At 52.1% G+C, this 26,069-nt stretch overlaps 1 protein-coding gene across 9 annotated transcripts in view; it reads right to left on the bottom strand.

Moving 5' to 3' along the window:
- The window catches only part of EXOC6B (exocyst complex component 6B), a 272,126-nt gene that overhangs the window by 166,808 nt on the left and 79,249 nt on the right, over nucleotides 1–26,069 (bottom strand). For 5 of the 9 annotated variants that reach the window (XM_032108405.1, XM_032108407.1, XM_032108406.1 and 2 more), the window contains exon 7: nucleotides 14,070–14,141. The exons of the other annotated variants lie outside the window; for them this stretch is intronic. In XM_032108405.1, the coding sequence (XP_031964296.1) occupies nucleotides 14,070–14,141 (72 nt within the window). The remainder of the gene's footprint in view (nucleotides 1–14,069; nucleotides 14,142–26,069) is intronic. 9 annotated transcript variants of the gene reach the window in all.

Raw genomic sequence — 26,069 nt, 5'->3', positions numbered from 1 at the left:
ACATGATTTGGTTAGTGCTGGTTTTAATTAATCACAGAATTAGCCAGGCCCTGCCTCCCCCAGCTCGGTGACTTTAAGGAATATTTAATCCCAACACGAAAAGTTCCAGCTTTACAGAGGAGCTTCAATTTCATTTTGCTGCCTCCACTTCACAAAGATTCCTCTGATAATGTGAAATATTCTGTTGATAAACACATTTTTCTCCCTCTCTAAGCATTGGGGCGTGAGGCTTGAGGGTTTAGAGAAGAGATTACAGCAGAGAAAAATGAAATTATACATTCAGCACTCAGCAGTGCTCTCCAAAACCAACTCTCCCAACTGAAACCGCCTTTTGTGGTCTTTTTTAACATAAAAACGAACTCAGTCAACACATTACATAATTCTCCTCTCCCACAGTATGTTCCCAGGATTTTCCTCTCTGCATCCATCACCAATATTTCACTTGCACCACGATTTTTAGTACTGAGCCTAAAAAGATTTTAAGTCCACAGCGATAAATCAAAACCCGATCTCATCTCGCTGCTGTAAATTCACTTCACGGTCACCCTCGAAGGCACCACGAGTTATTGCAGAATTCGAATTATGCTTTAAGAAAAGTCATCTCCATGCTCTGAGTGCTCCAACCTTCCCAATTCACTGCCAGGAAGATCAAGCACGTCCCAAACCCGTTATTCCCTGGACGTGATCTGCCCTCTAAAGGCTTCTGGGGAAACTACAAAGAGCATTTTCAGCCCTCAAAAAAGCCCTGGAAGAGTTTGATTTTCCTTTTCTTTCCCTCCCCGGCCTCTGCCCCCATCCAACCCCTCAGGCTCAGCTTAACCAGGCTCTGCCTGAGCTCAGCCCGGTCAGGACCATCCTCGACTCAAGGAAAACTCCACAGGAGAGAGCCTGGATCTCCCTCTATGGAGGCTGAGGGATGAGCACCAGGCACAGATCAGATTTAATCCAGGCCTAATTCCGTGGCTTTTACAGTTCAATATTCCCTGGCCAGGACAAGGCCTGGCTGTGGCAGCAGGACCCCCCCAGATTCCCAACAATTCCCACCTGGAATCCCTGGCAGTGTCCAAGGCCAGGCTGGAGGGGCAGCGGGAGGTGTCCCTGCCCGTGGGATGGGATTTAAGGTTCCTTCCCACCCAACCCATTCTAGGAGCATCCCGACCAGCAACAACTCGGGATTGAGGCAGATCCCAGAATCCCACAACCATTACGGTTGGAAAAGTCCTCACAGACCATCAAGAGACCCAAGCCCGCCCTGAATTCCCCAGAACCTTTCATCCCAAGGCACCAGGGGTGCTCCCAGCAGGAACAGCCCGTCCCTGTTCTATGGACACCGCAAAGAAATCGCAGCCCAAAAATCACCTCAGAAATACTAAAAGAATAAAATCCAAACGATCCCAACCCCACTGCCAAGGATTTGCAGGATTGAAATTCCCAGCAGATTCAGCAGAGCCACCCCCTCCAGCCCTTCCCTGGCCACCAGTCCGGATCCTTCCCACCCCTCCCAGCCCTCCTTCCCGAGGTTTCCAACTCCCAGACTTCCAAATTACCAATCCTGGTTTTAAGAGCCCAAAATAAACAGCAGCTCATACCGGGAAAAAAAAAATAAAATAATTTTTTTTTCTTAAAAAAAAAAAGGGCAATTAAAAAGTCAGAATTCCTCCAAGTCCTCATTAGTAGAAGTTTTATATCCCTCCGACATGTGGCATTCCAGTAGAAAACCTGGCAGAGGGAAAAATGCCCTGCTCCACCTTTCCCGACCACAGCAGTGTTTCAGCCTTGGCAAAGGTGGCTCCCATTAGGGCCTTTTTTTTTTTTTTTCCATTGGAAATTTACTGGTTAATTTTATGGGAACAAATAAAGGGAGCTGCGTATTATAAATCTATTAAGGATAAAAAACATAACTCTGCAAATAAAAAGCCCGGAAAAATCTCACACCTCCCCTCCAGCCCTTTCCAATTTTCATTTATGGGCCTTTTAAAAGGAAAAAGTGGAGCTGGGAGGTCCTCCCTGAGTCCCCACGATTGCCACACGTGTGGCATCGCTGCTCAGCCCTCGGGAAGGAGCAGGTTTATGGAGCCATCCCCTTTTCCAGGTGACCAACTCCACCTGCTGCTGAAACAGGAAAAAATCCCTTTTTTAAAGTGAATTTTGCTCTCCCCACAGGATGGGGTTGGTGAGGGAAGCTGAAGGATGAAATTCCAAAGGGTTTCAACCGGTTTGCCTCCATGTGGAGTTAATGGGGCTGCACCTGCTTTTCACAAGGTGTGAACGTGCCCCCCCAAGAGCTCAGGGAGGGTCCAGCAGTGCCTTGTCCAAGGGAATGGTGGGGAGATAAATCCAGCTGGGAAAAGGTTTGGGAACAGAACATGAAACCCTCGGAGGCGGGCGAGCAAAAGGCCACGAGGTCCAGCCAGGCCAAGGGCTGGAGCTGCACCTGGGTCGGGGAAATCCCAGCACAAATCCAGGCTGGGAGGAGAAAGGATGGAGAGCAGCCCTGGGAGGAGGATCTGGGATACTGTGGATGAGGCTGGAATGGCCCAGCCCAGACCCCCCCAGCCCTGGGCTGATCCCAGCGTGGGCAGCAGGAAAGGTGGGAATTGTGTCCCTGGGCCCCCTCAGGTGAGAGCCCACCTGCAGAGCTGCCCCAGCCCTGGGGCCAAGAGCAGAAGGACGTGGAGCTGCTGGAGAGAGCCCAGAGGAGGCCCCGGAGCTGCTCCAGGCCTGGAGCCCCTCTGCTCTGGATCAGGCTGGGAGAGCTGGGAATGTTGCCCTGGAGAAGGGAAGGAGCCAGGGAGAGCTGCGAGCCCCTTGCAGGGCCTAAAGGGGCTCCAGGAGAGCTGCAGAGGGACTGGGGCCAAGGCCTGGAGGGCCAGGAGGCAGGGAATGGCTTCCCAGTGGGAAAGGGGAGCTTGGGCTGGGATGTTGGGAAGGAATTGCTGGCTGGGAGGGTGGGCAGGGGCTGGGCTGGAATTGCCAGAGCAGCTGGGGCTGCCCCTGGATCCCTGGCAATGTCCAAGGCCAGGCTGGACACTGGGGCTTGGATCCACCTGGGATAGTGGGAGGTGTCCCTGCCCATGGATGGGGTGGCACTGGGTGATGTTTAAGATCCCTTTTAACCCAACCCATTCCAGGATCCTGGGATACCTTTGGATCACAGGGAACACACTGATGAAGGGAAAGTTCAGCCAAAGCCTCCAACACAACCAACCCCGATAGTTTTCCATCAGTATCAGTGGAATTGTCTCCAGGGAAATCCCAGCTGCCTTTGCTGACCCCCACTCACTGCAGGGACCGGGATGTGTCCGCAGGAGAGGCTCTGGAGCAGCTCCACCCACGGCTCATGGCTGACCTGGGCATTGTGGGTGTCCCAGGTTCCTCCTGGGAACTGCTCCTCCCCGCAGGACCCACCCGGCCTGCAGCAGGGACAGAGGAACTCCGTGGGATGGGGCAGGAGGGCAAGGGATGGCACCAGATCCAGGAAACGGGGAAAAAAGGGTCAAAAAGGGAAAACTCAAGTTCCACCTGCCAATAGCTGAGCTCCACCCACAGCTCCCAAAGGCAGGAACAACTTCCAAGCCTTTGGTCAGAGCTGGGATCAGAGCTGGGATCAAAGGGAATCCAAGAACCTGGGATCAACTGAATTCCTGTGTCCAGCCTCCTAAATTTCATTCCTTATTGGGAGAGGGAAGAGTTCCCTTAACTCCTGGGCATTTTACAGGGATATTTGTTCCCTGGTCGCCTCAGAACCGCAGAATTTGGATTATTTTAGGCAATCAGGTGACGCTTGAGGAAGAAAAAGACAGGGAGACAACTTCAGGCAGCCCCAAAAACACCTTCCTGCCTTGTCCCCACCCACGTGCAGCACTGCTGGAATTGCCCAGAGCTCCCAGGAATGGATGCAAGGAAGAATCCCACCTAAAAATGTCTTTTGTTTTCCCCCAGCACAGTGACTGGGAGAGCCCCTGACAGAACAACCCCAGAGATTTCCTTCTGCAAACCATCAGAAAACTCCTCAAGGACCTGGAACCTCCTCATCCTCCACATAAATTCCAAGCTGCCTTTTTCTTCCCTTTCCAAGTGAAGTGGAAAAGAGAGATCCTCCCATGTCCCAAACTCTTAATAATGTTCTTCAAACGCTTTGGAGATGCTTCAAGAGAAAGCACTGAAGAAATATTAACCAGGATTTCATCCGAAAGCCTTGGAGCTCATTTCAGGGCCAGCTCCACATTCCAGCCCCATTCCCTGTTCCCAGATCCCTCCTGGTTTAAGGTGATGGGCGTCTGGGTACTTCAAAAGGTTGGAAACCTCAAGAGCTTTGCCCTGAAGAGTTTATAAATCCCTTTTCCCCCGTTTTGTGAGTGGAACCCCAGGTTTTCCACAATCCCAGAGGGATATGAAGGAAAATTTAGCCGTGGATGATGCCCCGGTCCCAACCCTGGAGCCTGAGAACTCCTGGAGCTGCCCAGCCTGACACTAATGAAAAATAAGGAGCTCCCAGCACAGCTGCCTTGCGAGGAAACACCAAAAATGTGCTCCTAATTTCTTGTTCAGCTCCCAAGATTTGTGAGGACTTTGTGGAGCTACTGCAACGAGTTAGGAATGATGAAGTGCAAGGCTCCGGCTCCGGCCAAGCGGCGGAGGATGCAGACACTGCCTCGTTAGTGCCCCGCTAATTGAGGTCCTGCTCAGCCCGGAACGCCGAGGGAGCAGCAGGGAAACGTCTGGGGTCTTTCCTTGTGCCGGCCATCCTTCAAAAACCCCTTTGTAAACCCCCATCGTGCCCCAGGAAGTGGCCCTGGAACGTTCAGGGGGATTCTCGGCCGGATCTTTCTTCCCGAAGTTGAAGCAGAAACTTTGGGGAGCGATTTGGATACGTGGATTTAAGGGAAAAACTGTGGGATGTGGGAAATGTGGATTTTCCAAGCTCACCTTGGAAACCAGGCTCTGGTTCTTGTCGAGCTTCCAGGGAAGCAGGAGCAAGGATGGGCAAAGAGAAGGTCCAGCTAAATGTTGGGAGAGTGGGAAAAGAGGGGCTTTTGGAATTCTGTGGAAGACTTCAAGGATTTTATCAAGGCCAGGCTGGACACTGGGGCCTGGAGCAACCTGGGATAGTGAGAGGTGTCCCTGCCCATGGATGGGGTGGGAATGGGATGGGATGGGATGGGATTTAAGGTCCCTTCTATCCCAAAGCATTCCAGGATTGTGGAGCCCCTCTGCTCTGGATCAGGCTGGGAGAGCTGGGAATGTTGCCCTGGAGAAGGGAAGGAGCCAGGGAGAGCTGCGAGCCCCTTGCAGGGCCTAAAGGGGCTCCAGGAGAGCTGCAGAGGGACTGGGGCCAAGGCCTGGAGGGCCAGGAGGCAGGGAATGGCTTCCCAGTGGGAAAGGGGAGCTTGGGCTGGGATGTTGGGAAGGAATTGCTGGCTGGGAGGGAGAGAAGAAACAAGTCCTTTCTCCTCTAAATGGATCCCATATTTTTCCCAAGACTAAAAGAATTCCCCTCAGCACTCCCCAGCCCAGGGTTTTCCCTCCCTCTCGCGTATCTTTAGCCCTGACAATAAATTCCTCCAACCATTCCATACCTACCATTCCCATGAATCCCTTCCCCAGTTTTAGGAACCCCCCAGTCTGTTCCCAAGAGTTTCATGTCAGGGGAAGAGGAGCTTCCTCAAAACCTTAACAAAAAAACCTTCACCCAAAAGACACGAAAGAAAACTTTTCTTCCCAGTGGTTCTTCCTGGTGCTTGAGGCAATCACTTCTTGGAAACAGGATTTCACCCAGGGGATTTTGTGGATAGCTGCCCTTTCTAAGGAGAGGTTTGCAGCTCACCCTCACTGCAGGAGGATCCCCAAACGTTATTTTTGTGAGCCAAGAGGAGCAACACCAGAGAGGGACAGGAGCAACATCCTACACAGACCCCACCAAAAAACTCCTGCAACTCCCTGTCCTGGAAAAAACCACAGGACAATTCGTGTGCAGCTGGAAAAGTCAGATGATCAGAAAGAAGAAAACTCCTAAGAAACAGAAGCAGCAGAAGAAAAAGGAGAAGATTCCAAAACAGAAGATTTCAAACAAGAAAAAGACGATTCCAAAGGAGAAGAAAAGATTCCAAGGAAAAGGAAGAACATTCCAAAGAAGGTTTCAAGGAAGAAGCAGAAGATTCCAAGGAAGAAGAAGAAGAAGATTCCCAAGAAGATGAAGATGATTCCCAAGAGGAAGAGGGGCCTGTGGAAGGACACTGTCCCCTCACCACTCCCAAGGGACACAGAAGGCTGTTCCTAAACCTTCTTCCAAGCATCCCTTGGGACACCAGGCAGGATTTCTGCCCCTTGGCAGCTCCTGCCCTGCCCAGCCTGGAGCCACGAGCTGGAGTAAACCCAGGTTTAAAAACCACCCTGGGATGCGGCACCACAGCGAGCGGAAGGGAAGTCAGCTGCTCTCCTCACTGGGGGAGGAAATTCAAATTCCAGAGTGGGAAATGAGAAACAGAAGGAAAACTGAGGGTCCTCGTGCTCGAGAGGGGCTGCTGTGGGAAGGGATCAATGAATTCTCCTGAGGGCATCAACAACACCCGGCTTAAAGAGCAACTCCTGAGCTTAGGCCTGGCCTGAGGGAACGGAGAGACCTGGAGAGGGGGAAAAGTGGGAATGTGGAGCGGTGCAAAAGTGAATCCACACATCGGCCACCAGCAGGGCCTGGAAGGGTGTGGGGCCAGCCAGGAATGGGAGCTGGAGCTCAGGAAGACAAAGAGGCCACCAGGGCACTGGAAGGAGAGGAAAGATCAGGGCCTCCATCGGGAGGGATGGAAAGGCCACGCTGAGGATGTGACAGAATCCCTGGAGACAAGGGAATTTTGGACTGAGAGGTGAATAAAAATTGGGAAAGACCTAAATGCTGAGTAAAAGAAATGTCTCAACAAGTGGGTGAATTCCAGAGGAAGGAGAGGTGGGATTCATCCACATCCCACACACAGCAGCTCCAGGAGGAACGGCCAAACAGCATCGTTATCCCAGGAATTCAGGACCTCTAATTAAACATGGCCAGAAGGTCCAGGCAGATGTTGGAATAGCACGCTCTGGAGAAGAAGGGTTGGAGAGTATTTGGAAAAATTCCTCGTTTCATAGAATCTCAGGCTGGGCTGGGCTGGGCAGGACCTACAAAGGTCCTTTAGTCCAACCCCTGCCACGGGCAGGGCCATCTTCCACTAAATCACGCCCTGTCCAACCCGGCCTGGAATATTCCCAGGGATGGGGCATCCCCCACCTCTCTGGGCAGCCATGCCAGGGTTTTACCACCCTCATTTGGAGAAACTTACTCTTTATGTCTCATTTCAATCGAGCCCTCAGCCCCTGTCCCACCACAACAGGCCCTGCCATAAGATCTGCCCCTGTTTACGAGGACACAGCAGTCCCTGCTTCCCCTCTCTGACGGGGAGGTTTCAGAAGCGGAGTTTGCCTGCCTGGGGGCGAGCAGGGACGGAGTCTGATGGGACTCTGGGACCCCACGGGGCAGCTGAACGCAAGGCACGACAGACACTGGTAAACAACCCCTGTGGTCTGTATTGAGAACAGATCTGGGAGCAGGAGAAGGGGCCCAGCAGGGGGGATTTGATCTGATCCATGACCAAAACCATTCCCATGCCCCAAGCCAGCCCTTCATGGGCTGACCAATGAAGCAATCCCCCACTATTTACTCCTGCCATAAAGGGAGCCTGGTTTCCCACAATCCTGCAGCCACCGTCTCTGGGATCAATAAACCTCCTCAACAGCCACATAAAACTCCTTTCATCCCTTCTTCCCTCCAGAAAAGGTGGCAACTGCCACTCCAAGTGGCCAATCCTACCGACCAAAGGGGCCCCGTGCCCACGCCTTGGGATCAACTCCCAGCCCCACCACGGCGTCCCGGAAAACAAGTGACTGCCGCTCCTCACCCCAAAAGCTGTGGCTCATGGCCTCGGCTTTGTGGGTCCTCTGGAAAGAGTTACCAAAGATAAAACAATCTTTCCATCTTCTGATTTAAAAGGGACTTCTGGGCAATGTCTGTCTTAAAAGTCAATATAAATTTGCATTTCTCCCTGGAGGCTCCTCGTTCCAAAGGGTTCCCATTGGGCTTTAACAATGCCACTGCCCTTTTTTGGGGAACAATGACAAATCCTCGTCCTCTTGATGGATGCTCGTTCCCTACAGAAGTCAACAGTAAAAATGTGAAAGGACTCGGAGCATCCACGATGTTCCTACCAAATTCCTCAGGCTCCCCAGCCAGGCACGATTAAGGACTCGGCACAAGGAGTGAGGATGTGCTGAAAGAGATCCCAATCTCACCAGAAGAGTCATCCCAGGTTCCTCCCAGTTCAGCAAAGCGGGGCTTTGCTCTTCTGGGGGGCTTTCGGCAGAGATTCCACCCCGGCTTTGGCAAGATCTGCCCACTGCAAAGGGGGACCTCCAGAGGGAAACAATGAAAGGAAAGGGAACCAAGTTCAGGCACTTCGGAGCCTAAGAAGTCACTGAACTGTTGCTCAGGCAAACTTCAGAAAGCCATTCATCTTCTGAGGGAGCCACCAGCAACGGCACTGCCGCGGCTCTGGAGCTGCTGCCATCCTTGTGGGAGGTCCTGTCAGACTCCCAGGATTTACGGAGCCGCGGGAAGATAACGCCGAGCGCTGGGATCACCACGAGGAACGATTGTCTTTTCAACAGAGAGGCAAAATTCCTCCCACCCACTGCCAGCCCTGGGCAGCCCAGCCTGTCTAAAGCCACGGCTACAGGTGGCACCTCGACTCCAAACATCCCCGGGTCCAGGAGAGGGGGAGACTCCAGGAACACCGGAGAAATTCCGACAGACCTGCAGGGAATTCGGAAGGATGAGAGGTTCTGCAGAGGGTCTAGTACCAATCCCAAAAACCTCCTGGCACAGAGGGGGTCTGGGTCTCTGCAGAACCAAAATGGACTCATGAGTCATAGTTAGTATTTGTTGATAATTACAGACACTTCAGGAGCGGATTAAAGCGGATTAAACACAAGTTTCTGCTCTCCTTTGAAACAGGTCATGTCCAGCTGCGGGCTCAGCACAAGACCCCCACTTTGCCATCCCTGTCCCTCGGGACAAATGAAACCTTGTTAGCATCCAGCAGGAACTTCCCACCCTTAACTGCACATCCATGGAAAACAGACCTTTCCAATGGCTTTCACAGCAGTCCCACACCAGAACTCCCCTGGAGCAGCTGAGGAGCCGAATCCTTCTGTGGATTTATCCCATCAACAGCTGGGATCGGTCACTGGTGTAGGAGCCCAGAGTGCTGAGAGGATTTCTCTGCCTGTTTTTAAGGGTTCTTACCCCCCTGAACAGCACTGGTTTTACCTCCAACCTTGGAAAAAATTACCAACGATCAGACAAGAACTAGAAAATGCAGTGATGTGAATTAGGGGATAGACTATTATGTAAGATTGTCACAGGGTGAAATATTTAGAGGTTTTGGGCTTCTCTTTGTAGTAAATAGGTAAGAGTAAAAAACATCAAAATGGAGGATTGTTGTTGTTCTCTAAACCTTCTACTCCTTCTTCTACTACTCCATGTTCTGCAGTAAAAGTAGTTTGGAATGATTGGATAGAAAATTCTGCAGTTCCTGGCTGTGTTACTGAAGAATTGGTAGGAAAGTGAAAATAATGTATGTTTTTAGTAACTACTGGTTAAAATATCTTTAAAAGGCTGTGTAAATCTTGATAGAGAGGCCTCACTCCTGCTTTCTGTGCTCTGTGCTGTACCTGGGTCACGCTGGTGGCTCAGTTCCTCTGATAAGACTTAATAAACAACTATCTGGAAGCATTGAAACTCCAGGAAAAGTCTGGGTTTGTCTTTGAAACTCCTTGCAAGGACTTTTAGAAAACTCTCTCCCATCGGGAGGGATTTGATTTGTGGCACAGTTCAGTGTCACCTGGAAGCAGAACAAGCTGTGAGCGTGTGGAAACGACTCCAGCGGCTTCCCTTGCTGCCCTCGCCCTGTCTTCGGAAGCGCCGGAGCGACTTCCATGGCAAGGATGTCACTGGGACTCCAGTGCCGGGCACCAGCTCCAGGAACTCCTCGGCTTGGGCACGCTCTGCTCGGCCAGGGCAACCCCCAGGAGTGCTGGAAGGGCTGGGCTGGCTGAGGGCACGATCCAAACCGCCTGGGACTCGTGGGGGACGAAGCTCTGCCCCCACAGCAGCAGCGGCTGCTCCTGGCCAAGGGCTCTGGGAAGCTCCAGGCAGGAAAAATTCCCAACTCCACAGGCTCAGGTTCTGGGATCAAGGAAATCCTCCCAGCCAACATCTACGGGGAGTCATGGAATGGTTTGGTGGGAAGGGACCAAAAGATCACCCAGTGCCACCCCATCCATGGGCAGGGACACCTCCCACCATCCCAGGCTGCTCCAAGCCCCAGTGTCCAGCCTGGCCTTGGACATTCCCAGGGATCCAGGGGCAGCCCCAGCTGCTCTGGCAATTCCAGCCCAGCCCCTCCCCACCCTCCCAGCCAGGAATCCCTTCCCAACATCCCACCTAAACCTGTTTCTTTTCACTTTGAAGCCAAAACCTGGACACTTCACCTCCCATCCCACCTGCCCGGGGTTAGATCGATCAAACTCATTCCCCGGCTCATCCCCAGCTGAGCAGACACAGCAGTGATCCTCGGAAAACATGAAAGCAGAACAAAAATGGATAAATGGATAATAACCTCCCCATTTTCTCCTCTCAGGGACAGGCTCCCCATCACCATAGGTTTGTCCCAGCACCTGGTTCTTTCCAGAAAGCAGGATTTTCACCAGACACTTGGCTGTACTGCAGGAATATCCTGAAATATTCCTCAACCTCCAGCTCGCAATAAAAAACTTTAACCCTAAATATTTAACCAAGGCACCTTTACTTGCTGTGAATAAACCAAAAAAGACAGCTTTTGACGCAGAACTCGGGGGTTTTGCTCTTAGTTGTGGGTTGGGTTTTTAAGGACAGCAAATAAAGATTGCACCAGGTAGGAATAAAACAACGAAATTCCAAATAAACTCTAAAAACGGCAATACAAAGAGTGACGGGGGTGGAAAAAAGGGATTTCTGCGGCTCCCACTTTGAAGAGTTTCTCACATCCCTCTCTATAGGATCAGAGCACTCAATTTATATAAAACAAATGTACAAACATGCTGGGAGAGGCTTTGGGAAGCGTTGGGAGCAGAAAAGAGGAGTTCCCACGATAAGGCGAACGGGAGAAGCCATCGGACACGGCGACAGAGGGATTCTGACACTCAGTGTGCACTAGGTTTTAATTATATTGCAATAAGGAGCTATATATGTGCATTTTTCATGATTTATAGATGGCTTCTTTAAATTCTAAGCCAAGCCGGGTTGTTTTGGGGTTGTTTTTTTTTAAGAAAAAACCCCCAGTTTTTTAAAAAATAATTAAAAATAGAAACGGCGCTGCAGCGAACATTTGGAAAATTTTTCGGAGTCGATTGTTTATTGGGACTCCAACTGATTTTAATGAAAAATATGGTTATAATTTGAAAAAAAGCAGCACTTTTATGTTTTGCATAAGGAAAGGCCCTACAATGCAACCTCCGGGGCACTTCTGGAATCAAAAAAACCTAAATCTCAAATGGTCGCCGGGGCTCGCCGGCCAAAACCCCTCCTGGAAACCCCAAAGATGTGGGTTCCAAAGTATTCCAAGTATCCACAACAAGTGAAACTGGATGTAGGGAAGTATGTTCTCAACATTTCCTTCTGTTTCTGGTGAAACTGGAACCAGATGACCCCGACCAGCACATTGTGTGAAGGGGTCACTAAGCAGCTGCAGCTGCAGCCCCACTGCTGAGCAGCGACATCGGCGCTGATCGGTTCCATCCCGCTCCGGGGAAAGGTCATCCCGGGGGTAACGTGGCATCACCCCGCCCCTCGGAGCATCCCAGCGCAGCCCCAAGGCCAGGAGTTCTCTGCAGAACTCGGCCAGGAGCTCTCTGGAGAGCACAGTCCCAGGCAGAGATGGTGGCCCGGTGCTGGGCGCCTCACTGAGGCCGCGATGGATATTGAGGTCCTTCTCCCAGTGGGATAAAGATCCAGGTCTTTCCCCCGTGGGGGGTTCTCCCATACGGCCCTTCCCTGCTCGTTCCACCACAAAGCCATCCCAGTTGGCTTTCCTGGCTCTGTGAGGTCACAGGAAAGGTCCCGGGTGACCCTGGCAGGACCTGGCCCAGCCTGAAGTGATGCTGCCTTCACCTTCCACAGGAACGTGGCCTTTCCTCCCCTTCTCCAGTTCACCCACAGGAAATCAAACCATGAAGTAAATTTCTTCACTGGAAGGGTGCCCAGGCCTTGGAAGTGCCCAGGGAGGTTTGGAGTGCCCATCCCTGGAGGTGCCCAGGGGAGGCCTGGAGGTGGCACTCAGTGCCAAGGTGGGCATCGGGCACAGCTTGGATTTGATGGTCTGGGAGGGCTTTTCCAACCTCGATGATCCCAGGATTCTGTGATTGTCTTAGATGGGATATTAAGGGGAAATCCTTCCCTGGGAGGGTGGGGAGGCCCTGGCACAGATTCCCAGAGCAGCTGGGGCTACCCCTGGATCCCTGGCAATGTCCAAGGCCAGGCTGGACACTGGGGCTTGGATCCACCTGGGACAGTGGGAGCTGTCCCTGCCATGGATGGGGTGGAATGGGATGAGCTTTCAGGTCCCTTCCCACCAGACCATCCCATAATTATATGATCAAACAAACCACACTGAGTTCAGCAGGAGCTGGGGTTGTCCAGACATCAAAGGGTTGGAGACAACACGCCTTCATCCCAGAACCACCATCCCCTAAATGCCACAAACCCCTACATCAGCACCCCCTGGGCCAGCACCCACTTGGAAAAACTCCCTTTTCCAACCAGAGGGGACTTTTTCTCCCACTTTTTGGACAACTCAAAGAGCCGTGACTTGATGGCAATTGCTCAGGGCACACAAAATAGGTAAAAATTAGGAATAAACCAGCAGCACCAATAGTCCACACACACACACAACGTACACACAGCTCCAAGAGGACCGGTTCCATCAAGCTGAAAATAATTAAGAGGCAAATCAGTGGGGAGAAAGAACGTAATCAGAAAAATATGAAGCCTAATTGAAAATTGTTTAAGAACATTTTAACGAGATGCTCCAGAAGCCGCAATCCCACAACTGAGCGGGGCGGCCACGCTGGTTGAAAGGCAAACCTGGCGCAGATGGGAGTTAAAGAGGCCATAAAAAAAGAGGGGAAAAGAAAAAGGGGACACGACAAAGGGAATAAAGGGAAAAGCTGGGGCTGCCAAAGGGAAATCTGGTGTTAGGATGTGCAGGGGCTGATATGGGAAGCAAGAGATGCACGGAGAAATCATTGGCTGGTTAAGTCTATCCCTGATTTCTTTTTTTGGGAACATTCAAACAATCCAAGGGATGCGTTCTCTAAAAGGGGAATTTTTGGTAGTGTCCAAGGCCAGGTTGGATGGAGCAACCTGGGAGAGTGGGAGGTGTCCCTGCCCGTGGCAGGCGGTGGAGTGGGATGGGATTTAAGGTCCCTTCCAAACCAAACCAGTCTGGGATTCCATGACTTTTTTTTTCCCTGAAGAACTTGAAAAAAATCTCAACTTTGTGAACAGCTGAGGGAGGTCATGGAATCACAGCCATGGAAATCACATCCCCTCAGATTGCAATCCACTGGCAGGTGGGCCAGCGAAGCACATTTTGGGTCAGCAGATTGTACAGGTCAGGTGTACAACCACAGAAACGGTGCTGGGACTCCTCCTGAAAGACTGGACTCGGTTCTGACATCCAGATTCCAGAAGCTGCGTGAAAATCCTCTCTGGTTTCATAGCCCAGCAGATGCCCAGACTGGAAAACTGGGAGTATTTTCCATTAGGAAGTCGATTTCTAACCACAGCAAAGGTTAGTGAGCTGTAAGTCCTCAGCCAGGGAACGCAGATTTGCAGTTTAGTGCCACAAAATCAACCCCAGGAGGCCAAAGAAAGCCAAAGGTGGACTGGGAATTAGGTCCAGGTTATTCTCCAGGAGAGGGAATTAGTGACCAGTGCAAAGTACCTGAACATCTGGAGAGAGCAGGAGACTGAAGAATATCCTGGCAATTATTTTCCAGTGATTGTATCTGCAATCCTTTAGGGAATGAAGGGAACAAACATTAATAAAAGAAGAAGCAGCAGCAGCAAAGCAGAGAAGACAGAGAGCAGACAGGCAAGGAAAATTCCTCAAGAGTGGAAGCAAAGAAAGCAGAAAGCTGACAAAAACATGGGATTAAGGAATTTGTACAACTGAAGGCAGCAAGAAAAGGGAAACTAAACCCAGAACTGCTACACCTGGCGGGACTGGGCTGGTCATGAGGGACAAGGCCAAGTGCAAGGTCCTGCACCGGGGTCAGGGCAACAAATCCAGGCTGGGAGGAGAAAGGATGGAGAGCAGCCCTGGGAGAGGGGTTTGGGATGTTGTGGATGAGGCTGGAATGGCCCAGCCCAGAATCCCCCCCAGCCCTGGGCTGATCCCAGCGTGGGCAGCAGGAAAGGTGGGAATTGTGTCCCTGGGCCCCCTCAGGTGAGAGCCCACCTGCAGAGCTGCCCCAGCCCTGGGGCCAAGAGCAGAAGGACGTGGAGCTGCTGGAGAGAGCCCAGAGGAGGCCCCGGAGCTGCTCCAGGCCTGGAGCCCCTCTGCTCTGGAGGCAGCTGGGAGAGCTGGGAATGTTGCCCTGGAGAAGGGAAGGAGCCAGGGAGAGCTGCGAGCCCCTTGCAGGGCCTAAAGGGGCTCCAGGAGAGCTGCAGAGGGACTGGGGCCAAGGCCTGGAGGGCCAGGAGGCAGGGAATGGCTTCCCAGTGGGAAAGGGGAGCTTGGGCTGGGATGTTGGGAAGGAATTGCTGGCTGGGAGGGTGGCGAGGGGCTGGGCTGGAATTGCCAGAGCAGCTGGGGCTGCCCCTGGATCCCTGGCAGTGCCCAAGGCCAGGCTGGACACTGGGGCTTGGATCCACCTGGGATGGTGGGAGGTGTCCCTGCCCACGGATGGGGTGGGAATGGGATGGGATTGAAGGTCCCTCCCAACCCAAACCATTCCATGATTCCATGAAATGCCAGAGTTTCAAGGCCTAGAGATGAGAAAATCATCATTGTTACACCTTGAGTTGTTTCTGTACCTGGAGTAAGCCCAGAGCACAGAACTGACCCAGCTGGGCCCTGGCTGGGCTGGGTCTGAACTCTCCGATTTTGTGAACATCGAAATCTCCTCATTTAAAGTGAACTTTTCCTGTAAAAAATCCTGTGCTTTTCAAGCTGCCCAAACGCCTCAGCCTGGAGTGAGAACAGACAGAGAACCCTTAACCCTGGAAATGGTTTGGTGAGGAAAAAATGTAAATATAGAGAGGAACAAAGAGGGAAAATTCCGAGCCGGGCACCAAGGCCACGTCTCGTCCTTCATGGCACCGGCTGATACCAGCTGTGGGATCGTTCCCAAAATAAATCCATGCCCAAGACAACCAAAAAACTCTTTCTGACTCAGGCAAGCCCTGGTGTCCAAGGCCACCCTCTCCCCCAAGGTCAGGCTCCTCCGTGAGTCAGAGCCTGATTCCTTTTCCCGTAACGCAGCAAGCTCAGCACTCCAAGAATTTCCAAGTTTCATCAAAATCCATAAACACGTTTTATTCCATCCAGGAGAACATTGAACTTGGCGGCACCGAGCGCCGCAGCGGTGGCCGCGAGTCAAGAAAAATCCTCTTTGGAAGAGTCAAAACATCTCCCAGGAGTGAAATGAAGGAGGTCTGGAAAATGGGCATCTCCCCTAAACACAGCCACCCTTTGTCATAAACAAAACATCCATAAAAAGCCGGTAATTATTCCCTATTTACATTAATGGCCTGTTAAAAACGCCTCGTTCCAGTGGGAGCGTGGAGCTCCTGGACAGCCTGGCACAGGGAGGCACCCCTGGATTAACAGCTCACCCAGGGCCACCCAGGGAGCGTTATCAGAGCCCAAATCACAGCTCCGAGTCCTTGGCTGCCCCAGCTGGAGCTCAGCTTCCCTTCCCTTTCAACTCCTCTTGGCTTTGGAAATCTGGTCTTCGCCACAAGAAGAAAAACAAGGAATTTGAAGCTCCTGTTCCTACAGGGATGAGGTTTTTGGATCACGGCGCTCAGGTAGCCCTGAACCCCAAACAAGGCAGATGAGGAGTTGGCCACTGATTAATGCCCACCTCGAGGTCGGGGCTTGTGGTTGGAACGTTGAGCTTTCAGAAGAAATGACTCACTGGGATTGTGAAGGTTTTCCAGGGATGATGCAATGGCCACCGCAAACCCTGATGGATCATCCCTGGAGGTCTTTACTCCACTCCCAAGCCTCGACCCAGCTTTGACCTTCATCTCCTCAACTCCTGGCTGCTCATCTGAAACAGTGGCTACGATCAGTGCTCTCTACCAACCAAATCAAAAGCCCCTTCTTTGATAAATGAATTAAACCCCTCAAGCCTCGCAAATCCAGATTCCAACTGGCCCATCTTTGTGCAACAAAGCCAACTCCAGCCAGATGAGGACAACCCCTGCATAAACCCCAGTGCTCAAAGGGAAATGTTCTGTGGCCTGGAGTGAAGCTCTGCAGGTGGAATCAAACCAAGAGCTGCCATGAGGACGTTCCAGAGGGATTGCTCAGGACATGCCTCACTCGGAATCTTTTGCCTGAACTCTTCCATCCCACAACCTGAAAGGTGCAACAGCTCGGGAGGAAAGGTCAAAAGATGAAGTAAAAATCTTATTTAGCAGATGCCACTCCCAACAAGGACTAGAGAGGAAAGCAGCTCCCTCTGTTCCCATATGGATCGTGGCCATAAGAAAATCCATTCCTTTAGGACACCCTAAATCCATTGGAACTGATTTCACATCAAAGATTTATTAACTCCATCCTATCCAGACACTCTCTGTACCCTGAGGTGTCTCCAAAGGATCCTGGCACAGCTGGGGCTGCCCCTGGATCCCTGGCAGTGCCCAAGGCCAGGTTGGACATTGGGGCTTCGATCCACCTGGGATGGTGGGAGCTGTCCCTGCCCATGGATGGGGTGGGATGGGATGATCCTTAATGTCCCTTCCCACCCAAACCCCTCTGTGATTCCCTGGACTGTGCAAGGCACAGGAAGTCTGCAGCTGACACTCCGCCACACATGGATATTCCACGTTCCTGGAGCTGCCAATTCCCTAAAGATGAATGGATTTCCATTTTACCATGATTTCTAGGATCTCAGGGTGGCAAACCAAGATGGAATTTCTCTGATGAGATCATCACCAACTTTGATATCAGACACAGAACAAATCCCTGAACCTGACGTGAGCAACCTTCACTTTCTACAGCTTCGAGGTTTTGTGTTTCCCCGGCTGTTTCCAACCCCCATTTGTGTCCCAGCCTCACCTCATCCCAAATCCTGCCAGTTCCCAGCAAATATCCAGGTGGTAAGAGAGGAAAACACAAATAAAACTGACCGGCATCAACAGCTCCAAGTGATCAGAGCCTTCAGTGCCACAATGCCAGTTGTGCACCAGTTGCAAAAGCCAGGGCAGCCTCTTAGGAAATGGATTTGGCCAAAGGAAAACAGGAATTTGGGCGAAAGTCAAAGGCAGAGCTAAAAAACCCCAAAACAAGGAAAAACCCAGCAATGTCCCTTAAAAGTTTCTCCTCTAATGAGAGGAAACTGCGGATCTACAACCACAGAATTTCAAGGTATTTGTTTCTGCCTTCAAATATTTGGAATATCACAGCTTGACCACTCTCCCCACCTTTTTTTTGGTGGGATTTGGTTTGGTTTAAAACACCAATTCCTAATTCAATCTCTCTGGTCCCCCCGGCACCGTTTGCTGTTTCCAGGAGCTTCCCACTGGGCCAGTTCCGGCTTTGCCAACACCAAACTCACAGCCAGGGATGCAAGGAGCCAGCTCCAAACTGCTCCAGGGAGTGTGACACCCAGCACAGGCGGGATCATGGGATCATTCCGGTTGGAAAGGATCCTTCAGACCATCAACCCAAACCAGTACCCAGAGAAGCTGCGGCTGCTCCATCCCTGGAAGTGTCCAAGGCCAGGCTGGAGCAGCCTGGGATGGTGGGAGGTGTCCCTGCCCATGGCAGGGGTGGGATTTAAGTTCCCTCCAAACCATTCCATGATTTTACAACCTGCAGGAATAGCACTACAACCTATGAAGCTGAACATCCTGGAAGTCTGACATGGAGGAAGGAGCATTTTGGAATTCCATGAATTCCCCAAATCCAGTGGCCCAGGGAACAGAACCTGTCCCTCCACCCCACAGCTCCAGTCCCACTCCCACGAAAAGAAGTTTGGATCTCAGCTGTTTGGACCCTCCTGGCCACGCCATGAACCAGATCCAAGTCTGTCACCCCTCCTCCATCCACCAGACGGAGCATCCAGCTCCTGCTGACCACCACAGGTGGTTCATTCCTGCCCTCACATCCACACCCTCCACACTCCTCCGGCTGCTGCTGGAGCTGAACCTCCTCCAGCTTCCCCATCAACAACAGCCCAGGGGGATTCGCTCCACCAGCAGGCCCTGCCTTCTGGAGGCGATGCCGCAGAGCCAAACTCCTCATCAGGCCCATGGGCAACTCCTCATTCCATGTGGGCAACTCCTCATTCCATGTGGGCAGCTCCTCATCAGGTCCATGGGCAACTCCTCATGAGATCCATGGGCAACTCCTCATGAGATCCATGGGCAACTCCTCATCAGGTCCATGGGCAACTCCTCCTGTGGTCTATGAACAACTCCTCATCAGGTCCATGGACAACTCCTCATTCCATGTGGGCAACTCCTCCTGTGGTCTGTGAACTACTTCTCATGAAGTCAGTGGGCAACTCCTCATGAGATCCATGGGCAACTCCTCACTAATCTATGAGCAACTCCTCATCGGGTCCATGGGTAACTTTCCATGAAGTCCATGAGCAACTCCTCATTAGGTCCATGTGAAAACCCCTCATCAAGAGCAGAAAAATCCCCAGACTTAATCCATGAACTGCAGAGCACACACAGGACAAGGGGTGTTAGGACAGGGCCTCATGGACCACTTGCAACCGGTCACTTCTGGTTTTGGTGGCACAAAGCCTCAGACCCAGGGACTGAACCAGTGCAGGTCACCGTGGTCAACAACCTCACCCCTGGGCTTGGGCACAGCAGGTGACCAGGAGGTCACCTCAAAGGCTGGCCTTGATGATGTGGCACTTGGTGCCATGCTCTGGGTGACAAGGCGGTGTTGGGTCACCACCTGTGAGGTGGGTGTTAGGCTGGACTTGATGATCTCAGAGGTCTTTTCCAGCTGAGTTACTTCCGTGATTCTGTGTGATCCTGGAGGCCTTTTGCAGCCCTCGTGATCCCATGAAAGGCAGCGCTGGAGGGCAGCAAGGAGGTGACCCACACCAGGTTTTACCAAATCCCTTAGTCCACACTAAGTTCTGGAAAACTTCCTGCCCGGTTTAATTTTCCGTCTGCTGCCAAATGGAGCCCAGAGATTTCTATTTGCATCCTGGTATTTGGCAAGGGCAAGGAATATTTCCTAGCGGGAATATAAAAAGAAAATAAGCCTTCCATTCACACTGAAACATCTCCTGGACATCCCTGTGGGCCTAATTCCCAGAATGCCGAAATCCAAACCTCCAAATGGGAAAAATACACTGATTACCTGCCAGGAACCTCAGGAGAGGCAAGCCAAGCCCTAATAACAGCCTGTGTTCCCATCTGGCCTCCACACAGCAACTGCGAAAATGTCCCTGTTCGGAGCTGGACCGGCTCGTCAGGGTAATTGCCTTGGAATTAATTAAATGTTCCTCTCTGCAGCTGCACAGAACGTTCACATGGATCATTCCCTGATTGCACTGATGATTCCCTGGAATGGATGCGACCATCAGGCCTAATTCCATAAGAGTTGGATTCCATGATCCTCGTGGGTCCCTTCCAACACTCCGTGGGTGAAGAATTTGCATCTAAATACTCGCCTTTTAGGCTAAAATGCTAAAAATCAGTATGAGAATTGTGAAGGTCAATTCACAGTATGAGTCTTTAACCCTCCAAAATAATTAAAACATTGGAAGGGGAAGAATGGCTTCCCAGTGCCAGAGGGCAGGGCTGGATGAGATATTGGGAAGGAATTGCGCCCTGTGAGGGTGGGCAGGCCCTGGCACAGGGTGCCCAGAGCAGCTGGGGCTGCCCCTGGATCCCTGGCAGTGCCCAAGGCCAGGCTGGACACTGGGGCTGGGAGCAGCCTGGGACAGTGGGAGGTGTCCCTGCCCTTGGATGGGGTGGCACTGGATGGGATTTAGGGTCCCTCCAACCCAAACCAGTCTGGGATTCTCAGAGATGGGAGCTGTGCTTGGCTGAGGAGCTGCTGTGTGAGGAGATTTGGGGATCTTCAGGAGGTGGAAATGTGTCCTTCTGAAGCCACTCCCTGTGACCTCGTTCTCCTCTGGAATTCTTTCAGTCTTCACGGTTCCTTCACGACTCAGCTGTGACTCTGAGCAGGGCAGTAAAAAGTGGAACGTTTCTAAAACTGAAACATTTTGCTGGCCCTAATTAAAGCAACTCCTGATGATTATGTAAAACCCTATCCCAGGCCTTCAAACGAGTTCCGCAGTCCCGGCTCCGCTCGAGCTCCGTGCCTAATCACCCCTGGAAGGAGCAGGAGCTGCGGGTGTTGAAAGGGAACAGCTCGAGCTTGGCCAGGGCACCCGGCGACCGCAAGTGTTGAAACTCGCAGGGAACACGAGCAGAGCTTTGATCCCAACACAGCCCAAATTTCCCCAGCTCGGGAGCCGACCGAGGGCGCTGAGCAGACAGCGGGGAAAGGAGGTTTTGGAGAGACTTCAGAGCCTGTGACGGCGGTGTCGCAGCTGTCATCTCACGGAACCCCGGCTCCACGGAATTCCCAGCACAAAAACGGGATCCAGGGCAGCACAATCCCTTCCCTCTCATCCCGAGCACCTCTTTGGGTGCTTCAGTTTCTTCCAAACTGAGTCACTCGTGGAAGGCAGCAGGAGAACAGGCTGAGATGCAGCCAAGGGAGTGGGGAAAGGATTTGGGGCCGATGGGAGATCTTGGCACGCTTTGTCTCAGAAGGACAACGTGGAAACGGAGCTGCACAACTCACAGGATAACAAATGTCACTTGAGGTGTCCTGCAGTTCTTTTAAGCCAGGCTTGGGACACAGTCCAAACCTGTTAGAAACTGCTGAGAGCTGAAAAACCAAGTGGGAGCTGCAGCAGTGCTGGATTTGGTTTGTGGATAAAAGTGGGAATGTAAATGGGATGATCCCAATTCCTCAGGCTCTTTAGTTCAGGTAGGGTGGCTTTTTGAGGAGTCATGACACTCCCAACCCCATCCGGAATCTGCAGGAAGTTCAGTGATGTCAGGGAGTTCCTGGACACTCAGGTCGGTCCCTTGATCAGCTCTTGACTCTCTATCTAATATTAATTCATCCCGGTTTAACTGGACTGAGCAGGATCAGCAGCAGAACATCAAGAAAATGAGGAGTGGCTGAAGAAGCACCAAGTTGTTCCTGAGGCTGGGCCAGGACATGGGGAGGACAGGAAGAACCTGGAACTGGACCGTGCCAGTGGGAGAGAAAGGCAGTGCTGAAGGTGGAGGTGAAGAAGGAGAAGGAGAAGGAGAAGGAGAAGGAGAAGGAGAAGGAGAAGGAGAAGGAGAAGGAGAAGGAGGAGAAGCATTGGCCGAGCAGCTTTGGGATGTGGCTGCAGCAACCAGAGAATCCCACAATGGGCTGGGTGGAAGGGACCTTAAACCCATCCAGTGCCACCCCTGCCATGGGCAGGGACACCTCCCACTGCCCCAGGGGTCTCTGAGCCCCATCCCACCCGGCTTTGAACCATTTTAAACTTCCAGTTCAGTCCTGAATGGATCAATTCTTGATCCCCGTTCCTGGAAGATGCACAAGAGATCAAACAGGAGCTGCTGAGGACAGGAAAACCAAGCTGCTCTCCATATGCACGAGGAAAGGGCCCTCTATAAATAGAAAAGTGGGAAGTGAAGTCTCCTTTAGGAACATCATTTATACAAAGTCGGGTTTGTTCCCGACTTCAGAAGCGAGAAGCAGGAGGAGGAGTAGGAGCTGATTGCAATCTGATGGAGAGGCTGCATGTGGCTCTCTTATCTCTGCGCTCCCACAGCGGCTTCACGTGAGAGCAGCTCCAGCTCCAGAGCCCTGCGGGAAACACGAGCTGAGCTCGCTCCCCAACGTCTCCCCAGGCTCAGGGACCTCCTCTGGCCCGGCTCCGTTAGAAACCATCCACTGAATGCAAAGTCAGGGTGGAATTTCAGGAGATTCCAGCCCTCTGCCCCACCTTGTGCTTCCCGCTGTGTGCTGCTGCATCCCAAAAACCTCTCCAGCATCCCACCACCTCCAAGCTTCTCTAAAGTGACTCCCTGGGACTGGAGGCTTGGAGATAAAGGCTCTGCAAAGCTCTCCTGGGCTCTTCAGGAAGGATGTCTGGTGGGAGCTGGAACAGCTCCCAGGGAATGGGCACATTCCCGAGGCTGCCAGAGCCCCAGGAGCATTTGGACAACGCTCTCAGGGACAGGGTGGGATTCTGGGGTGTCCTGGGCAGGGCCAGGAGCTGGACTGGTGATCCTTGTCATGGATTCTCCTCGTGGCAAGGGTTGGAATGAGATGACCTCTAAGGTCCCTTTCACTCCAAACCATCCCGTAATTCCATGGAATTATGGAATTCCTTGTGGACTTCCTTGTGGGTCCAACTCAGAACATTCTGCCCAAGCTTCCCGCCGCTCCACATGGAAAATATTTTAGGGAGAGAGCTCGTGGGTCATGGGAATTCTTTAGTGGAGGAGCTCACCTGCTGCACCTGCGTGAGCAAAGCAGAGCTGAGATTCCACAGAATCCCGAGGCTGGAAAAGACCCCTAAAATCAGCAATTCCAAGGATATCCCAGAGATCCTTCATCTCCCGAGATGGGGACTCATCCACTGCTCCCTGGATAAGGAGCAGGAGACACTTCCATCACCCCAAATGCCACATTCCCGAGTGATGGGAAAGGCAGCAACGATCACTGGTGGGAGCGACGTCCAAGCGAGCTCAGACAAACGCCTGGGATGAACGCACAGCTGGGGAGGAGGGAAAAACAGGGAAGAAACAAACCCCACAACCCTTAGGGCTAAAAAAGGCAGCCAGGCAGCCTGGAAATTCCCAGAGAGCCAAAAATCTGCGGAACACCTCGGCGCTCTTCCCCTGCGCCGCCAGGCGCGGCGGGGGACGGTGGGAAGGGCAGCAAATCCCTAGCATTTGGGGTTGGAGGGATGAACTCCCCATCTCGGCTCTGCCTTTCCACAGAACAAAGATGGAGAGACGAGGAATTGCTTTTCCAAGGCAGCTGCAGCCCTCGGCAGCGCCTGGAAGAGGCTCCGTGCTGCTCTGTGTGTGTGGCACCATAAACACACAGGGATGCTCCTTGAAGTGGGATCCTGCAGGCAGTTTTGCTCCCAAGGCACACCCGATGAGGAGGCTCCCCGTGGCTCCAGCTGCTCCGAGATGGATCCCGTGAGCCGCCCTCGGAGCAGCCCGGATTTGATCTCTTTTGCCTGTGGAATATTTTCCTTCAGCAGCCCAGGTCAAAGGCAGAGGCAACGCCAAGCCCTGACGCTGCTCCAGAAACTCTGTGTGCACCAGATGGGGCCATTCCCGGGATGGTGGAAGGCCCTGGATGAGCCCCTTGGACAGGCAGGAATGGTGGCCCCGGATCCTGTTATGGCTCCTGTCAGCAATCCCGAATTGCTGCTCCCAAATCCAGGGGCTGAACTTCCCCTGCAGACACAGAGGCTCGGGCTGTCAAGGCAGCGAATCCCAACGGGAATCCCAGGCAGCAGGAGCCTCTCCTGCTGCCAGCATCCCGAGGATCTGGATGCCCCCCACGCTGCCAGCACAATAAAATCCATCAATCCCACCCAGGGGACCCTCCCCTTCCCAAATATCCGTCTCCTCTTTCCCTTCCCCTCCGAGCTCCTCGGCACTTCTGTAACATTTCAATTTGGGAACCTCCAGGCTCCCAAATCCAGTGGCTGCGGCCGCTTCCCATCCTCTGACAGCCCCAGCTGGGTTCCTGTAAACACCTCCCAGTGCAGCCATTCCAGGGGGGTTTTCAAGTGAGAAACACCCACGAGGGAAATTGGAATCCTTTAATCCCAGCCAAGAGCAGAGCGGGAGCTTCCCAAGGCACCCCCAGTTCCCCCTGCCCGCCCGGGAAGGGAGCAGGGATGAGGATGGGAGGTGGGAGAGAGGCTGTTCAATCTCTTCTTGATTCCCAATAATTATTTAAAGCTGCGAGGGCCCTTGTTTTGAAAATCCCACTGCGTGCACTCCGTTTATCCCGCTCGCACTGACACGAGGAATTAGAGAATTCCAGCTCCATCAAAAGGGCTTTCGGGCGGATTTTGCTGCTCTGGACTTTCTCAGGCTGCAGACAATGCCATAAAAGCTCTCCCTAAAACAATATTCCTCTGTATTTTAACAACACAGTGGAAATATTTCTTCTGTTCTGATGGTTTGCTACAAGGGAATTTCCAGTCAGTGCTGAGTTTCAGCCATTTTCCAGCAAGGCTCGGGAATTTGGGATGCTGGAATCAGCAGTGAGCTCGGGAGCAAGCTCAGCTTTAAGCACGTGCTTAATTTCCCCTGAAGGTGACTCAGGCACGCTGAAGGCCTCTCCTGAACAGGCCTGGTCTGCTCTATCAGGGCATGAAAAAGGACATAAAAATCTAAAACGCACTTTAACAGTGACTTAGGGCTTCTCTCCGAACCCAAAATGAAAAATTAATATGGATGCACTGGTGTTTTCCTTGGTCACTGCCGTGTTTTTGCAGTCCTCGGCGTGTTATTCCGGGCCATTTTATGGAGAGGAGTTATTTGCTCAGCTGAGTGATTCCCACTTTATCCCGTCCGATTCAGACATTCATTGGATTTCTGGACGATGGCGGCTCCTTGTCAGCAATCAGAGGGGATTTACAGAGATTTCTTCTGTAAAAGTCAATTCTGCAAAGGTTGAATTGATCTGAAATTCAGTTTTGATTTTTTTTTTTTTTTTTTTTTTTTTTAGTTTGTGGACTTGCAGTGTCAAAGCCGGGTTGGATGGGGCTTGGAGCAACCAGGAATCACCACCTTAGGAAGTTCTAAATAGAAGTCTTGGGGCACTGAGCACATCAGCCTCATCAGAGAGAAACTGCACCACAGGGTGAGTCCCACACCCCGCTGGAAAAGTGGGAATTCTCCCAAAAGCCACCCTGAAATCCTCATTTAAGCCCAACTCCTCCTTCAAACCTCTGAGATTAAACGGAATTGATTCACTGGGAGACCAAGGACGGAACGTGAGCATTGTAGGAGTGATGCTGCTACTCCGTCCCTACACTCCAGATACACCTGGGAGCAAGGAGAAGGCTCTGACAAGGTTTCCTTTCCCTAAAACATCTCAGAAAACGTTCTGAGTCAAAGCTGGGCCTTACCAACATCACAAATCCCTGAAGTTATTCCTACCCAGTAATTCCCATTTCTAATTCCATCCTCACACTCCACTCCTTCCCTTCACTTGCCATTTGTAAACTTCCAGAGAGGAAAAAGCAGCTCGGATATCAACAGGTCAAACACCTGTTCCTTCTCTGACTTCTGCCCTTCCCAAGACTTCTGTCACATTCCCTGTGAGTGTTTGTTCCCAAAAAATCTCAACATTCCCACATTTTAAACCCAAAAATCGCCTGGCAGCACCAACAGAGGAGGAACCAAGGGTAGGAACATTTTTGAGGAGCAGCAGATTTCCCAAAGGACATTCCCAGACTCCACCACAATCCCTGGGCAGGTTGCTCAGGTTGTCCTGGAGAACCAACTCAGATCCCAGAACCCCTGAGGCTGGAAAAGCCCTCCAGGATCATCGAGCCCAAGATGTGCCCAATCCCCACTGTGTCCCCAGCCCTGAGCTCTGAGTGCCACCTCCAGCCCTTCCTTGGACACCTCCAGGGATGGGGGCTCCAAACCTCCCTGGGCAGCCCCTGCC

This window comes from Corvus moneduloides, chromosome 5, assembly GCF_009650955.1.
Source record: "Corvus moneduloides isolate bCorMon1 chromosome 5, bCorMon1.pri, whole genome shotgun sequence".
Classification (NCBI taxonomy): domain Eukaryota; kingdom Metazoa; phylum Chordata; class Aves; order Passeriformes; family Corvidae; genus Corvus; species Corvus moneduloides.
This window is presented reverse-complemented; position numbering and strand designations above follow the sequence as displayed.